The following is an 18,901-nucleotide window of genomic DNA, read 5'->3' on the forward strand; positions in this document are numbered from 1 at the left end:
ATTTAATTATTATGTGGATTATAATTCATAGATATTTTTCTTAAGGGAAAATCAAGTCTGAAAATAATAACTTCATAGGTCTTTTTTAAACCTCAAAAGCACTGCAAATTTTACATTTCCTGCAACAGGGTGGTCAATTTAAGATCCTACATCTGTACTGTATAATTTAACAATGAGATGTACTTTATTTGTTGGTAAATATAGGTTAATAAAAACAGCATATGAATACCATTTGAAATGACAATGATGATGATGGTTGTATAATGTCTAACTCACATGGAGATGCTATGGCGGTGTGAAACTCCAAACCTCCCCTTTGTATTTCAGCAGCATCCCTCTGTATCTGTTCCTCTGATCCACCGGGTATATTGTAGAGCACAGTAAAGCATCTGTGATACTGTTGTTGAAACATGCAGTGCCAGAGCCTCTGTTAGTCTCTATGGCCTCTGAGGGCAGGCCTTATCTTTTAACAACACGCATCTCATGCTCTCCTCTGGCATACAAATGAAAGACTCACTTAGGACCTGTCTCTTTCCTCTCGCTGTCTCTCTCTCTCTGCTCTATTTGCTTTTTCCGTCTGCTCTCTCTCTCTCTGTTCTCTTTGCCCTCTCTCTTTCTTTTTCTCTCTTCTTTCTCTCTCAGTCCTCTCTCTTCTGCTCCCTTTCTCTTTCTCGTCTGTCTGCTCCTCTCTCTCCATCCATCCCTTTCTGACATGCTAATCCTGTTTAAACTTGGAAATGTAGCCATATTGTATAAGTGCTGTGTGTGTGTGCCCTCATTTATCCCTCCAACACATTTAATTCATACTGCTAGTTACTGAGCTGTGCTATCAGTGCTTTGCAAGAGGCGAAACAAAGGCATTACCTATCGCAGTCAAGTTTCTGATTGAAAAGTTGTTCGAATTTCCCAAAGGCTCATCTTTCTAAAGAAAAGTCTAGCTAACATAATACATTTAATTTCATTAAATTTTAGTCAGTGCCACTCCGACATTGCTCGTCCTAACATTTATATATTTCTTAATTCCATTATTTTACTCTTAGATTCGTGTGTATTGTTGTGAATTGTTGGATACTACTGCACTGTTGGAGCTAGGAACACAAGCATTTCGCTACACCGGCAATAACATCTGCTAAATATATGTATGTGACAAATAAAATTTAATTTGAGTTGAAAATATGTTGTTAACCTGCAAGCATGCTTAGTAAAATAGTCATGTTCTGGGTTGAGTTCTCCCCTAACTCACTTAGAGTGGAGCTGGTAAGTTAAACGACAATAACATGACATTGTTAGGTTCTAATGTTGATTTAAAGTGGCACTGAACATCACACAGTAACAACACTGAAATGAGGAAAGGCAGCACCCTGATAAAGTCAACAGCGATGGGTCTGAGAGAGAGGAATTACATCTCCATTACATGGTAAGGGACAGTAGCCTTCAAATAGATTGTCAACCATAAATGTATCCTTTGCTCTGAGTGCTTCCATTTTGCTTCATACATGGTTATGTTAAAGAGAAGATAATGGCTTTTTTTTTTTATCCCTGTGGGGAAATCTTGTTTGCAGCACAGTGCATATACACTGAGTGTACAAAACATTAAGAACACCTTCCTAATATTGAGATGAGGTTTCCTTCAGAACAATTCGTCGGGGCATGGACTCTACAAGGTGTCGAAAGGGTTCCTTGAGGGATGCTGCTGGCCCATGTTGACTCCAGTGCTTCTCACAGTTGTGTCAAGTTGACTGTATGTCCTTTGGTTGGTGGACCGTTCTTGATACACATGGGAAACTGTTGAGCATGAAAAACCCAGCAGCGTTGCAGTTCTTGACACAAACCGGTGCACCTGGCACCTACTACCATACCCAGTTCAAAGGCACATAAATATTTTGTCTTGCCCATTCACCCTCTGAATGGCATACACACACAATCCATTTCTCAATTGTCACAAGGCTTAAAAATCCTTCTTTAACCTGTCTCCTCCCCTTCATCTACACTGACATCAATAAGGGATCATAACTTTCACCTGTACAGTAGTCACCTGCTCAGTCTATGTCATGGAAAGAGCAAGGTTTCTTAATGTTTTATACACTCAGTGTATAAAAACACATCATCAAGCGTAGACTTATACTGACAATAAATGCAGGTAGAAAAGGTGCAATGCATGAGAGATCAATGATTCATCGGTACACCATATACATAATAAACATCAACACACTCAGTCAAGTACAGTGTCACCTGTACCAGCCTGCTGGTTTTAAACATTCAGAAGCCACTGAGACAAAAGATTGCCTGGCTCTATTCTTTTTGTGCCCTGGTGCCCTATAACATCGCCCGAGAGGTGTAGCTCAAACTCCTGGTAAAGAGGTTGTCTGGGGTCCATCAGTACCTTGTGGGCCTTTGTGAGGGCTCTTTTGTAATGCATGATCTCCTGACCGGTCGGCTTGATCCGCTTTACCTTCCTTGCAGAGCTAACTATGTTTTTGATTTTTATGTATCTGAGAGACGTGCTACGTTTTATGGAGAAGCCAGAGCTTGGCTTTGTAGTAGAGCCTTCTGTTCTATAGAACGATATTGTCTCATTACACTCATAATCAGCTATTAGACTATAATCAAGGCCATGATACTATCAACTACAGGGGGTCAGGACATATGATTAGTCTTGTAATGCTGAGAGGATGTATTTAAAAATGGATCTATGCAACAGAGTAGAACATGAGAAATCACCAGCATTGACCTTATTATTGTGTCTGACAGAGAAAGTGATGATTCCATAATGTTATTCATTATGTGAATATACTGCAAATGCTAGTCATTAATTAAGCATGTTGCACAGTATTTGTTTTCTCAATGTTGTTACAACTGACTAATCAAACAAGATGTGGACATTAACTTTTCTGTGTCGTTCATCATGCAGGCATACATTTCAGATACAAATAATAGTTGTATAGATTCTTGAACTGGATTAGTGAATCCAAATGCTGTGGAGATTTCCGACTGTTTTATTATTTATTGACAACTTGAAAATGAGTTATATTTCTGGGTTGACTGTCTCCTCCGCTAGGCCAAAGAAAAATGTTTTTCTCTCCTCTGATCTAGGATCATCTCCCTCTGGCTTTTCATACTCAACTGAGCCTAATTTATTTGATAAGTGAGGCTAACTATGCATACTTGATCAGCCACAGATACATGGTTTAACTTTTTACCATTTTGCTGAGATTTTCTACAATTTAATATTAATAGATGTGCCATCAGAAAGTATTCACACCCCATGGCTTTTTCCACATTTTGTTGTGTTACAGCCTGAATTTAAAATTGATTAAATAGAGATATTTTGCCTACACAAAATAATGTCAAAGTGGAATGATGCTTTTCGACATTTCTACAAATTAATAAAAAATGAAAAGCTGAAATGTCTCTACTCAATAACTATTCAACCCCTTTGTTATGGCAAGCCTAAATAAGTGCAGGAGTAACCATTTTATGAACAAGTCATATAATAAGTTGCATGGACTCACTGTGTGCAATAATAGTGTTTAACATGATTTTTGAATGACTACCTCATCTCTGTACCCCACACATACAATTATCTGTAAGGTTCCTCAGTCGAGTAGTACATTTCTAACACAGATGCAACCACAAAGACCCGGGAGGTTTTCCAATGCCTCGCAAAGAAGGGCACCCATTGGTAGATGGGTAAAAAATTAAATAAACAGACATTTAATATTCGTTTGAGAATGGTGAAGTGATTAATTACACTTTGGATGATGTATCAATACACCCAGTCACTACAAAGATTAAGGAGTCCTTCCTAGCTCAGTTGCCAGAGATTAAGGAAACCGCTCAGGGATTTCACAATGAAGCCAAAACAGTTACAGAGTTTAATGGCTGTGATAGAAGAAAACTGAGGATGGATCAACAACACAACATTGTAGTTAAACCACAATATTAACCTGATTGACAGAGTGTAAGTAAGGAAGCCTGTAAAGAATAAATATATTCCAAAACATGCATCCTGTTTGCAACAAGGTATTAAAGTAGTACTGCAAAAATGTAGTAAAGCAATTCACTTTTTGTCCTGAATACAAAGTGTTATGTTTGGGGCAAATACAATACATTACTGAGTACCACTCTCCATATTTTCAAGCATAGTGGTGGCAGCATCATTTTATAGGTATGCAGGTATGCAGAACAAATTAATATGATGGTAAACCCCAGGGAGTTCTTTCAGAACATGGCAGAATGCTTCAGGAAACAATGCTCCGACAGTTGAAGAGTACGTCAGCTAGCAAGGCAATGTTGTCATTTTATAACAGGTGACGATCAGCAGAAATTGGGAGTACTAACTAACTCTCATAGTAGTAGATGTGAGTTTCTCTTTCAAACAATCCCCTGGCCTTATCCACAGTTAATAGCTAACATTTGCCAAAGCAAGCTAGCTACTGATAGTGCAACCCTAGTAACAGTACAGATGATGATGAAAAATGATCAGGCCCACTGTACATCTTACTGTAGAAATGATTGTTGAAAACTAGTCTAGGTTTGAACTGTTACTGTTAAAATACAATTGTTATTCTGAACTGGAATAAACTGATTGAAGCAAGATGCTTTTTGAGGCAAACACATTCACACAGTTCTGGGTTGTTCATCTACAGCAGGAAGCGGTCTCCTGCCTGACTGAGAAAGCAGTAGATGTTCTGGTCCAGTTTGGCACCACATACCTATGCGAGTCAGGGTTCTCAACTCTGGCATACTTAAAAAACAAGTACAGAAACAGTTTGAAGGCTGAGCATGACCTCAGTGTTGTACTGTCAAAAACAGAGCCCAGAATAGACATGCTCATTAGGACTGCTGTGTGTTTTCTGGCCTACATCTGTGTGATGTGATCAATCAGTTTATTCCAGTTCAGAATAAAACATATGTATTGTATTTTAACAGCAACAGTTCCAACCTAGACTTTCTTTCAACAACAATTTAAGATGTAAGATGTACAGTAGGCCTGATCATTTTTCATCTGTACTGTTACTTAGGGTTGCACTATCAAAAAGCCTGTGTATGTTCTGTATACATCTGTGTGATGTATAAGTTCAGAATGAAAATGTTCAGTTCAGAATGAAAATTATGTATTATATTGTAACAACAACAGATCCAAACTAGACAGATATGTAAGAGTGTTTTTAATGGGGGAAAAGAAACATTAACAGATATTTATATGGATATTTAATTTCATGGTTATTTGTTTTTGTCTATATTGCATTTGTTTTAGGCATAAGGGCAATGAAATGTACCAATATTTACATATAGTTGCATATTTTCCTAAGCTTGGGTCCCAGGAAAACACAGAATTTCTCATTTGGGTCCCAGGCTGAAAAAGTTTATGAACCCCTGGCTTAGAGAAAGAGATTTCGTTTAGCAAGTAATATATTTTCTCTCTCAAAATGGTATGGATCAAAATTATTGACACCCCATGAGATTCTTAGAAATAAAGTAGTCAAAAATGTAATATTTGGTCCCATATTCCTAGCACCTGATGACTACATCAAGCGTGTGACTAGAAACTTTTTGGATGCATCTGCAGTTCATTTTGATTGTGTTTCAGAGTATTTTGTGGTAAATAATGTATTGTGTATTTTGGAGTCACTTTTATTGTAAATAATAATATATGTTTCTAAACACTTCTACATGATTGTGGATGCTACCATGATTACAGATAATCCTGAATGAATTGTGAATAATGATGAGTTAGAAAGTTACAGAGGGTCAAAGATCATACCCCCAAGACATGCTAACCTCCCCTGTTATTGGTAATGGTGAGAGATTAGCATGTCTTGGGGTATGATCTTTGACCCTCTCTGACTTTCTCACTCATACATTTATTCAATAATATTGATCCCTACGTTTTTGACAACATTTTTTTCACATTAAATAAAATCTCTTTCTCTGAGCAATTGTATTAGTTTAAAATTATATATTTTTTCTTCATACAATATAGCTCAGTATTTTAATGAATTATACAAATGTAATAAAATACAAATAAACCATGAATATTTGTCTCTCTGACATGAAACCATCAAGTGACAGATTTTGCAAAAAAATCTGTCATTGAACAACCCCATGCCGTGATTAGATCGTGAAAAAAACTATCTCTTCCATAATTTCTTTAAACAGTAAAAATATAATTTACAAACATTTGTAAAAAATAGATTTATAGCATTTTGGAATGAAACTCTTCAAATATGAATCATATTATATATTATATACAGTACCAGACAAACGTTTGGACACAGCTACTCATTCAAGAGTTTTTCTTTATTTGTCTATTTGACTATTTATGCCAAGAGTGTGCAAAGCTGTCATCAAGGCAAAGGGTGGCTACTTTGAAGAATCGCAACTATAAAATATATTTAGATTTGTTTAAAACTTCTTTGGTTACTACATGACTCCATATGTGTTATTTCATAGTTGTGTTGTCTTCACTATTATTCTACAATGTAGAAAATAGTAAAAATAAAGAAAAACCCTTTTAATGAGTAGGTGTGTCCAAACTTTTGACTGGTACTGTAGGTATTTAGCGTATTGACGTCACAGCCAAACATTGTATCATGACCTTACAGTCCATAATACATAATCCACCAACAAACCGGCATGACAGTTGAAAGTTGATGATCAGATTTACACACCATAATCTAACATGGTAATATTGATGTTGATACTGTGGTGCTTAGAAAACCAGAGGCCAGGGAACTCTATTTGTAACAGTGTGCCTCCCAATTGGCACCTTATATAGTGCTCTACTTAGGAAGGAATAGGGTGCCATTTGGGATGCATACAGATTTACACAACCACAGCACCAGCCCAACTTTGATGAACTTTATTTTCCCTCGTCATACACAGTTAGTTCGTTAGCTTCCTCAGGATTAAAGATAAAAGAGTGGATTCAAATGGTGGCGTCTGGCAGAAGCATGTTTCTAATCAGGCATTAGAGGCCTTCATAATAACATGGAGATGAGTATGTTGTCTCTCTCTCTCTCTCTCTCTCTCACTGTAATTCTCACAGTTTGTGAATGCAAATCACCCAGATGGAATTAGTGGTGGAGTGTTGGGGGTGAGGGGGATGAGGGATGTGTCACGAGGGGTCGACATCTTTGTGGAACATAATTCCCATTTATCCTAAATTAGGACGGGTGCGGCTCTGCGCCCCTTTGATGTTCCACTAGGCAGGGGGTTAGGGGACTGGGGGGTGGGGAAGAGGGGGAGGAGTGGGGAGGAGAGGGGATATTGCTGGAGCTCAAGCAGATGTTTCAAGCTCATCTTCAGAGATGGTGATGAAATGGACTCGGGGCACGAGGAGATGCATCTGGCTTTTTCACACGCACACACGCACACACACGCACGCACGCACGCACGCACGCACACACACACACACACACACACACACACACAAACGGACAGAGCTACATGTACAGTACCAGTCAAAATTGGTTTAACACTTTTCTGGTTACTACATGATTCCATATGTGTTATTTTATAGTTTGTATGTCTTCACTATTATTCTACAATGTAGAAAATAGTAAAAATAAAGAAAAACCCTGGAATGAGTACGTGCGTCCAAACTTTTGACTGGTACTGTATGTGGTGCAATGGTACTATTCTTCTAATATACTAATATCGAGAAATAATGTGTGCATTTAAGATCAGTAAATATTTTCAATGTCAGAGTAGTTGGAAGACAGTAGACATGTGCGGGGTAGTGTCTTCAGATACATGACAGTTAACGTATGCATAAAATAAACATTTACACATGAAATCGTTAGATTTTGTGAATGCATTTTGGAGCATCTGTGCCGATCTTTAAATGATTACAGCAGCATCCAATTGTCGTGATGATCGGTTGGGGAACAATTCACATTTAGGGATCAGAAGAATTGCTTTTGACATACTTCCAGGAATTAACAGAGGTACAATGAAGGAATTAGCCGAGGTGTAAAACAAATGGTTGATGAATAGTATAGTTCTAAAGGAGACAACTATAGATAGAAACAAACTATGTTAGGACCAACTGAGGTGGATGGACTTAGTGACCTGGACTGACCAGTCCCATGGCAGAGCGCAGAAAAAATGAAGTTGTGGTGATTTTTATAAATGTTCTTTATGTATTTTATCCTCTCTTTCTATCTCCAGGAATATGATGATGGATACGGGACAGCTTACGATGACCAGGGTTATGACTCCTACGACAACAGTTACAGCAATCAAGGACAGAAGTAAGAGTCTGTTTCCTGTTTCTCAGGTGTCCTTAACATCCTCACCCCTGTTTTAGCAAGACAATACTGTAGTGTCTATTATTGGTGTTCATTAGTTAAATAGGGGGGGAAAGGATACTTGAGTGGGCAAATCAAATGGACCCTATTATGATTTTGTCTTAATCAAAAATACATGAAGGTTGTCCGAGATTGTTGGCAGGATGTTGCATCAAGGCTTTACATCAGATTAGCATGTTAGCATGCTATTTTTCAATTAGCAGCATGTGAACAAGAGGTCTTCGCGAATCTATCCGAACCCGGTTACCCGAGATCCAACCCGATCTGTGTGAAAATATGTGAAATACCAACTGGATCTGAAATGATATTTGAAGAGTTAGTTCCTAAACAACATAAACACACATTGCACACATTTACATTTTATTCTCTTAAATTATTGTCAGGGGGTCCCATTTCCTCAAACCAAATGTGTCACTATCATTTTGTGACAAAACGACATGTTCACTTCATGAATACCAGCCACTGCGCACTTCACGTGACATAAGCTATAGGCCTACTTGTTGTGGGAGAGGAGGAGGACGCAGTGGAAAATGACAGCCTAGGCTGTATAAAGTGCAAAAAATATAGAAACAGGGAAATCGTTTGTATTCGCCTTGTTTATGCACATTGTGGATACAGGTGGAAAAGTTTGGTCATATTTTCAAGATCTGAGCTACTTAATTTAATTATTTATTTTATTTAATTTACTCGTTTATTCAGGCTTTTTTTCATTTGTTAGCCTTGGCCTATTTAGTATGCTATTTAGCTATTTTATTTGGGTATTTTCATTATTTAAAATAACAGTTTGTTAATTAATGTTGAATGACTCGAGTCAAGTGTGATATAAGAAAGGTGACTCATTCAGGCGCTAGTTTCCTGGCTTTCATTCAAAAATAATTACGTTATAGGCTACTGCAGAGTTGCCAACACATTCTTCTGGTCGTCTTAAAAAAATAGCATTTTAGACCAATTTAATCTGCTCATGCAGTGTGTGAATGTGTGTTTGCGGTAGACTGATAGCCATAGGCTTATCTACAGAAAATTATGAAGTCGAATGTTGAAAGGCTGCCGATGTGTACATTGTGTAAGGCATGGATAGGTATAAGAAATATCAGGACAACTTCACTCTTCAATGATGAATCGTTAATTAACTCTCTGGATGGTAGGCCTACATAGCCGTGGCATGGATGACTTTTCTATCAAACCGGCATCCAAACCAATCACAGGCTGTATAGGCTAATTCTGTAGGCTTTAATGAAATCTGCATTTCATTTAGAAAACAAAATATTAGGCTATTATAATGGGTTAGACCTGGGTTATAGAAATAGCCTACTAAAATGTGTCTTACACTGTCTATGTCACGGCTGTCTAGGACCAGTGGAGATGTGGAATCAGGAGCAGGAGACAGAGGGCCGGAGCAACGGTGTTTTAATTATAAATGCGAACACAATAGCCGTAGGGCACAGGGCGCGTGACAAAGTCCGCCAGGGAAAAACACATTCCCCAAAATTAAACACTCCGGAAAAGCGCACGGGGCGCAGCCCGGGCAATACAATAGACAATATCAAGCGAAAAAAACAGCTACACGCACCGGACACATGCTCGGTGCGTGTGGCGGAGCAGATCAGGATGTCATCGATGTACACCACCACACCCTGCCCGACCATGTCCCGAAGGACCTCGTCCACAAAGGATTGGAAGACAGCGGGAGCGTTCTTTAACCCATACGCCATGACGAGGTACTCATAATGGCCCGATGTGGTACTAAATGCGGTTTTCCACTCGTCTCCATCTCGGATACGCACCAGGTTATACACGCTCCTGAGATCTAATTTCGTGAAGAAGCGCGCCCCGTGAAATGACTCCACTGCCGTAGCAATGAGAGGTAGCGGGTAACTGAAACCCACTGTGATAGCATTTAGACCTCTATAGTCAATGCACGGGCGCAGACCTCCCTCCTTCTTCTTCACGAAAAATAAGCTTGAGGAGACGGGGGACTTAGATGGCCGAATGTATCCCTGTCTCAAGGACTCAGTGACGTATGTATCCATAGCCACTGTCTCCTCCTGAGACAGAGGATACACGTGACTCCTAGGAAGAACCACGTCGGCCTGGAGGTTTATCGCACAATCCCCTCGTCGATGGGGGGGGGGGGGGGTAATAGAGTCGCCTTCGTCTTACTGAAGGCGATAGCCAAATCGGCATACTCTGAGGGAATGTGCACGGTGGAGACTTGGTCTGGACTCTCCACCGTAGTCACACCGATGGAAACTCCTATGCACCTACCTGAGCACTCCCTCGACCACCCCGTAAGAGCCCTCTGCCTCCACGAAATCTGAGGGTTGTGCGTGGCTAGCCAGGGGATTCCCAGTACCACCGGAAACGCTGGGGAGTCAATGAGGAACAGGCTGATACGCTCCTCATGACCCCCCCATGTCTGCATAACCAGTGGCACTGTGACCTCCCCTACTTGGCCTGACCCTAGCGGTCGACTATCTAGGGCGTGCACGGGGAAGGGGTGGTCCAGCTGAACCAGGGGAATCCCTAACCTCTTCACTAACCCACGGTCCATAAAACTCCCAGCTGCACCTGAATCGACTAGTGCCTTATACTGGAAGTGAGGGGAAAAATCAGGAAAACAAACGGAGGTGTACATGTGGTCGACAGGGGGCTCTGGGTGTGGCTGGTGCGGACTCACCTGGGGGGTCGAAGTAGTGCTCTGCCTGCCCTCCGAACTCCCGGGTGGACCTCTCCAGCACCGGTCCACAGTGTGTCCTCTGCGCCCACAGCGGGTGCAGGAGAGACCCCCCCCTCCAGTCCTCCTCGACGCAGCCCCCCCTATCTCCATGGGCTGTGGAGCGGGAGGACTGGGAGGCGGAACGAACAGGCCCAGACTGGAACGTCCCCGGGCAGCCAGCAGGTTGTCCAGTCTAATGGACAAATCCACCAGTTGGTCTAGGGTGGAGGTGTTGTCCCTACAAGCCAGCTCCCGGCGGACGTCCTCGCGAAGGCTACACCTATAGTGATCTATCAGGGCCCGCTCGTTCCACCCCGATCCAGCGGCGAGAGTCCGGAATTCCAGGGTGAAATCCTGAGCGCTCCTCGTCTCCTGTCTCAAATGGAATAGCCGCTCACCCGCCGCCCTGCCCTCCGGGGCATGATCGAAAACCGCCCGGAAGTGGCGGGTGAACTCAGGGTAGTCGCCCCGAGCCGAGTCTGGGCCATCCCAGACCGCATTGGCCCATTCCAGGGCTCGACCCGTGAGACACGAGACGAGGACGCTCACCCTCTCTTCGTCGGAGGGAGGGGGGCGGACGGTCGCCAGGTATAGTTCCAATTGGAGCAAGAACCCCTTGCACCCAGCGGCCGTCCCATCGAACTCCCGAGGAGGAGTAATCCGGATACCGCCGGCGCCCGCTTCAGTGGGTGTGGGTAGGGGCGCAGGGTGAGGGACCGGAGCTGGTCCAGCTGGGGAAGCACCTCTCTCCCAGTTCTCCAACCGGGCCAACACCTGGTCCATGGCCGAGCCTAGGCGGTGGAGGAGGCTGGCGTGGTGAGAGACCTGCTCAGCCATGGACGCGCTTCTGCTCCTGCTGACTCCATTAGAGGTGCGGGATTCTGTCACGGCTGTCTAGGACCAGTGGAGATGTGGAATCAGGAGCAGGAGACAGAGGGCCGGAGCAACGGTGTTTTAATAATAAATGCGAACACAATAGCCGTAGGGCACAGGGCGCGTGACAAAGTCCGCCAGGGAAAAAACACATTCCCAAAAATTAAACACTCCGGAAAAGCGCACGGGGCGCAGCCCGGCAATACAATAGACAATATCCAGCGAAAAAAACAGCTATACTCGCAACTGTCTAGAGTAGACAATAAACAATCCCGCACGAGAACCCCAACTGAAAATACACACTAAATAACCCCCCACTAATGACAGACACAAAACAGGTGCGGGATAGACAGACAAAACCAAAAGACACAGAAACAACGATCGGTGGCAGATAATAGGCCGGCGACGACGACCACCGAGCGCCGCCCGACCGAGAAGGGGCGCCACCTTCGTTAGATACTGTGACAGTCTAACACACAGCACTCGCTGACTACGTAGCGTCCTAAAATCACCATATAAAAATCCTCTATACTCAAAAACGTGGTCAACAGAAACAAAATGAACAGATCTCGGAAAACCTACAAATATTCTACATCCAATTATAGCGTTGTCATAGCAGGAATACGAACCTACACCTACAAATCCCAATTGTTGGAAATGACACGGGAATGCAGATGGGAGACTCCATCCTTCCCTAGTTTATTCAAAATGTATTTTGAATTTGAAGCTTGTTGGTCAAGCTTGCTATAACCTACCTTTAGTCTAAATCAATGTTTATCAAAACAGTTAAGGAGGCTAGATTGTAATGTTGTTCAGTAAAATAATTTGTTGCTCTCAGGCTGGCACACGATGATCATCACAAAAAAATCCTCCTACTCAAAAATGTTGTCAACAGAAATAAGGAATACATTTCTGAAAAACTCCTAATGTTCTCCATCTAACTATAGGGATGTAATTATGAAAATACTAAGCTGTAGACCACAAATAAATTATTTTAGATACAACGAAAATGCACGTTAAAGTTCAGCAGACAAGTATGTCGATAATGCTCCATTTTGGGCAATCAAGCAAAATGTTTTTTCTTTCAGATCCATTTGGGTCAGATACAGACCTGACCCAATTTGGATCCGATTCTCTCTCAACTCTGACATGTTTTGGGTCGGGTCTGGTCCACCTTGGATCCAAATCGGATCAAATAAAAACAGTATATTTTATAACGACTGGATCCTGTCAGGGTCAGGTAGGAATTTCACATATCCAATTTGGTTCGGATCTCAATATCGTGATCCGAGAAGACCTTTAATGTGAACCATGTCAGATTAGAATATTAGCATGCTAGTTATTCATTAACCTGTGTAGCGAGGGTGAGACATACAGGTGTGAATGGTGACAGTAGCTGGTTAACAATCAGAAACATGAAATGGACTCAGTGTATGAGGAGATACACACGCACACGCACACACACACACACACACACACACACACACACACACACACACACACACACACACACACACACACACACACACAAACACATACACATACACATACACACACACACACACACAAGGACAGAGCTGCGTGGAGCAGGGGTGCATACACTTTTCTCCTATGTTCACAATTGAGAAATAATGTCATTTGAGTACAGTAAATATTTTCGGTTTCAGAATAGTTTGAAAGACTGTAGAAAAATCTATGTGTGTTGTGGTGTCTTCAGATCCATTACTGTTACCTTATGCATAAAATAAACATTTCCACATGAAATAGTTAGATTTGTAAGGACAGACTAATACATAAATGCGTGTTGGAGCATCTGTGCTATCTTTAATTGATTACAGCAGCATCCAGCTGTCTGTAATGATCGGTTGGGGAAAAAGTCACATTTAGGGATCAGAAGAATTGCTTTTGACATACTTTCAAAAATGAAGGAGAAAGAGACAGTTGTGAATTATAAATAGATAAACATCCACTACGTCATGACCAACTGAAATGGAATGACCTCTAATAGATTGAACTCTAATGGAACATATGGAGGGGCGATCAGACAGGCCAGGCATGCACAGTGCATGTCTTAGTGCCAACATAGAAGACCGCGTTTGGGGGCTCAGAATGAAATTGAGGGCAAACAAGCTGCTGTAACTTCTCATTCTGATGTCCTGTCAAAAGCATTTTAACCATAATGCCATAGCTTGACTAATACTAGTGGATCCCTTGTGCTAATATTTTTTTAGCCTATTTTCCATGTCAGCCATTGTTGCCTCATGAAGCCTAAATGGCTGTTTGGTTGTTTGGCTCTATGCAGCAGCAACAGAAGACCCTGCAGCTACATTGCTGTTTGGTGTCCTATAGCTCTATGCAATAGAAACCATCGGTTATAACCGGTTCAGGGAACAGAACCAACATTTTTTGAGGAACAGAATCACAACCGGGAAGAAAAGTGATCTACACTGTTCCGGAACAGAACTGTTATTTTAACAACATTTTTTTTAAATACAATATTTTACATACCGGGCATTTCTTTTCACTCCCACAAAAATGTAACAACGCGCTTATGCAAAGCCACTCAGAAACTTATTCCAGTGTCTGCCTGCCAGCTGAAAATCTTTGCCAGTGTGTGTGCATGTGTAGGCTAACTGCCCCTTCCCTTCCGAAGCTTAGGCTACCTACTGATGCTACAAGCGGGATTCAGAAATTAAGGCTAAATATTTTTTATTCGAGAAGAATGGATTACATTTTTTCAATGCTAGTTAAGGATACTATAAATATCACGTTTCACATTGAATTTATTAACTACAAAAAGATAAAACGTATTTTTATTTTAGTTCTGGTGACGCTCTGCACACACAAGCTTGTTAGCTAGCTAGCTAGCTCTGGTGCAACGTTAAGCCAACTCTCTGAAGTTCAAAGACATTAAAGCCTCTCCTCCGTACGAATAATTCTGTGGGCCTAATTAAGATAATAATAAGATGCCCAGTGCTTCAAGTCAAGCCTCCTCCTTCTCCCTCTCTCGATCTCTCCCAACCGGAATAATTTCTGTTGTATCTCGCACCCTACACTTGCCTGTCCAATACATGTAAACATCTATAGCCTGCTCCATAGCAAGCTGCTCTATCTGATTGGTGACATAATCTAATGTCGCGCTAAATGTACAAAAAATATATATTTAAAAAGGAACAGAAAATAACTATATAAACCGTTATTTTTGCGGGGTTTGAAATGGTTCAGAACTTTATTTTGCTGGTCGTAACAGTGGAAGGGAACAAAACAAATAATGGTTCTGTTCAGAACGAAACGCTTGGAAAATAATTTAGGTTCCAACCCCTGATAAAAAAATAAGACCCTACAACTAAATGTACAGAATTGATTTTCTCATATTAAGGGAGCGATCGTGATTACTTTCACCATGTCACTTAAGGTCAAAGGACACTCTTTTATCGGTCCTGCATCTGGGATGCGTCCCAATTGGCACCATATTCCACAAATAGCGCACAACTTTTGACTCTCTCTGGTCAAAAGTAGCACACAAAATAGAGAATTGGGCACCATTTGGGACGCATCCCTACTGCTGTCACACCATCTTCCCACCTCTCCTCTATTCTGTATTTTCTGCGTGCATGGGCAGTTTCAAAGAGGGCCTGATTGTTGCTGCACTTAAGATGTCAAAAATTGCATTAGAGGCAGCTGTGTGGGGGGGGGGGGGGCAGGGGGAGGAAAAAATAAAGAAAAAAATAACATATTAGACTGTCCCCTGCTTTGTGAGGAGGCATGGTTGATGTTTTCTTTTGTGACGGTGTCAGGATATATGTCGCCCAGGCCAGGCGGCATCCATCTCTCACACACTCTCTGTTAGGGCCAAAGTATCTGCTTCTCTCTCTCCCCCTTTCTCTCTCTCACCTCTCTCTCTATGTAGTTCCTCAGAGACTGAGGGGTACATATTAAAGCCTGCCTGCCTCTTAGAACCCTGGTGTCTATTTGCAGCCATTTGTTTTAAAAGGAGCCTGGTGAATAATCACAGAGGCTTAAGGCAGTAGGAAAAATGGAGTCCATCATGTAGAGGCTGGGTGGATTGTGTGTGTGTGTATGTTCTACCCAGAGGCCTGATGCTAGACTCAAAGAGATTCTGAGATCTATTCTCTGGCTAGAGATGGTGTGAGTCCCAAATGGCACCATATTCCCTTTATAGTGCACTACTTTTGACCAGGGTCCATAGGGCACTATACGGAATAGGGTGCCATTTTAGACGCACCCATGGGCTGAATAATGGGCCTCCGTACTTTACATCATCTTCCTCCTGAGGCACACTATTCTGTTTATTTACATATTTTTGTTGACTTCGTTATATTTATTTAAACGTCTCAGAACTGGCTCGAAAGTATTTATTTTTATTTTGAGCTTTGATTGTTTATCATGTACACGATAAAAGCAAAGATCTCTTGCAATTTCTTAGGACACTGCAACCAGTCTGCTCTATATACACTCAGGATGACTTTTTACTCTCAGTGGGTATTTATGAATATGTACAGTACACTACAGTACCCTCCTTGCTTTCTGAACATACTAGTCATCTTTTTAGTTCCTCATAAACCAATGCATTATTATTTTTCATAAAAAGTAAACCCTATTTCATAGGACAATTGATTATTAAGAGATATTGTTAACCAGACGAGACCCTTTGATTTCTTCTTTCATCTGTAGAGTAAAAGCATCATAGACGCTAGCAGCCCTTAACAATGCATGGGGATGATACCCCGTAGCATAGCGCAAAGACATCAAGGTAGTATATACACTGAGTACACCAAACATTAAGAACACCTTCCTAATATTGAGTTGCACCCCCTCCCCTGTTTGCCCCCAGAACCGCCACAATTGTGGATAAACCTACTGTAGCAGCGTTGCAGTTCTTGACACAAACCGGTGCGCCTCGCACCTACTACCATGCCCCGTTCAAAGGCACCTAAATATTTTGTCTTGCCCATTCACCCTCTGAATGGCACACATACACAATCCCTGTCTCAAATGTCTCAAGGCTTAAAAATATTTATTTAACCTGTCTCCTCCCCTTCATCTACACTGATTGAAGTGGATTTAACAAGTGACATCAGTAAGGGATCATAGCTTTCACCTGGATTCACCTGGTCAGTCTATGTCATGGAAAGAGCAGGTGTTCTTAATGTTTTGTACAGTCAGTGTATGTACATATGCATATTTTAATATACTGTAACATAGTTATCCTACTACATCTAACAGCAGGCAATTAAATTGAAAGGACATCTGAACATGAACCATTTTCGCACAGACTTGTTTTCTAAGCATTCATTTCCCACACTACAGAGCCAGTGTGTACAGTTCAACCAACACTGCAGTGCATAGTGCATACGGTACAGCAAATTTCCCTTTTAAGGTCATCCAATTTAGATCTGCTGATGAACAAAAGGTGTAGCCCTGTTTTAGCCCGGAGCCCAAACTCAGCCTGAGCAGGTCAGAACGGCAGCAGGGCTGGAGCAGGGAAGGGCCCAGGGGAGTGTTAGACTAGATCCATGGACAAGACGTCTGCCTAACAATGCCTCACAGAGCCTGAGGAGCTCACAGCACAGTCACCACATCAGATCCCTGGCTGGGTGGCAGGAAGGCAGGCAGGCAGGACTTCACTAGCTGCAGGATAACAAGCAGAGCTTTTTACAACCATTGGTTTCTCCAGTGTCTCCAGTATGATATCAGCCCTATGCCTGGTGGGAAACAGGGCAGCCATTCCGGAGAGTTTGTTTTGGGAATTTGTGACATGTATGTCTACTATACTGTAGAGATGATTGAGATGGACATATTATTCCTACTAAATTCAAGACATGCAACTTGTTTTTCAAATCATTATTGCTGATAATAGCCTAAACAATGTTTTTTTTTAAATCATATTTAGTCAAAATGAATGTAGTAGATACACATTCAAAGGAAAAAATGAACAGTTCACAACCTTGAAACATGAGACTGTTAGCGGTTCTTCTCAACTTGGAGACATTTGCATATTTCAGAAGACAGGGAAAGCCTTGGGGAACATTTTGGAACGCCAGATCAGCGTGACATCCATGGCAGCTTCAGGTTCAGCACAAGAGCAGTCAATCTGTATGAGCGCAATCATAGCCTCTTTCTACAGCATTTAATACACTGACACAAATCAAATCATCAAATCATCAAATCACGCTTTATTTATGCAACACATTTCAGACATGGAATGGAACACAATAATAAAAAACGATGAAAATAAAAGCTGAAATATTTACTGCAAAACAAACATAAGATAAAAAATAAAAGAATGACAAAATGGAATGACTTAAAAGCACCCTAAGCAAAAGCAAAGCTAAAAAATATGCGTTTTAAGACCACTTTTAAATATGTCCACAGTTTCGGCCCTCCCTCAGGTTCCCTGGCAGGCTATTCCAAAGGCTGGTGGCATAATAACTAAAGGCTGTCTCTCCATACCTCTTGGTCCTAGGCTTTGGGATAGTTAAAAGGCCAGTGCTAGAGGTCCTGAGGAACCTAGTGGGTACATAACTTAAAAGCATGTCTGACATGTATTGGGGTGCACAATCGTGGATTGACCCAACACAACATAATTATAAAAACACTGGCAAAGGGCTAAGTCTCTGGAGAGTTAACTGAAGGAAGGAAGGAAGGTAGGTAGGTAGGTAGGTAGGTAGGTAGGTAGGTAGGTAGGTAGGTAGGTAGGTAGGTAGGTAGGTAGGTGGGTATTATTAAGCAGGTGGAAGGTCAGAGGATGGACACTCACACAGGTCGGTTTGGATCAGAGTGTTATTTCATTCCTGACACATATAAGACTACAGGGGCCTCTCGCATCTTCCCTTTCCCGTCCCTTTCCCCTGAATACCGACCCTGGGCCGTCAGGCTGCTCCCAGAGGGCCGTGGTTACAGGGAGGAGGGCCGCGGTTACAGGGGTAGCTGTGACAGTGTTTTAAAGGGCAGACACATCCCCTAGGAACAGCTG

At 41.8% G+C, this 18,901-nt stretch overlaps 1 protein-coding gene across 3 annotated transcripts in view; it reads left to right on the top strand.

Moving 5' to 3' along the window:
* LOC106570219 (KH domain-containing, RNA-binding, signal transduction-associated protein 3) overlaps positions 1 to 18,901 on the top strand; it is a 156,547-nt gene that overhangs the window by 118,860 nt on the left and 18,786 nt on the right. For all 3 annotated transcript variants that reach the window (XR_001320628.2, XM_014142306.2, XM_014142307.2), the window contains exon 7: positions 8,176 to 8,258. Coding sequence is in view for 2 of the 3 variants with exons in the window: in XM_014142306.2 (XP_013997781.1) it covers positions 8,176 to 8,258 (83 nt within the window). In the remaining variant the exon portion in view is untranslated. The remainder of the gene's footprint in view (positions 1 to 8,175; positions 8,259 to 18,901) is intronic.

Source organism: Salmo salar, chromosome ssa14, assembly GCF_905237065.1.
Source record: "Salmo salar chromosome ssa14, Ssal_v3.1, whole genome shotgun sequence".
Lineage (NCBI taxonomy): Eukaryota > Metazoa > Chordata > Actinopteri > Salmoniformes > Salmonidae > Salmo > Salmo salar.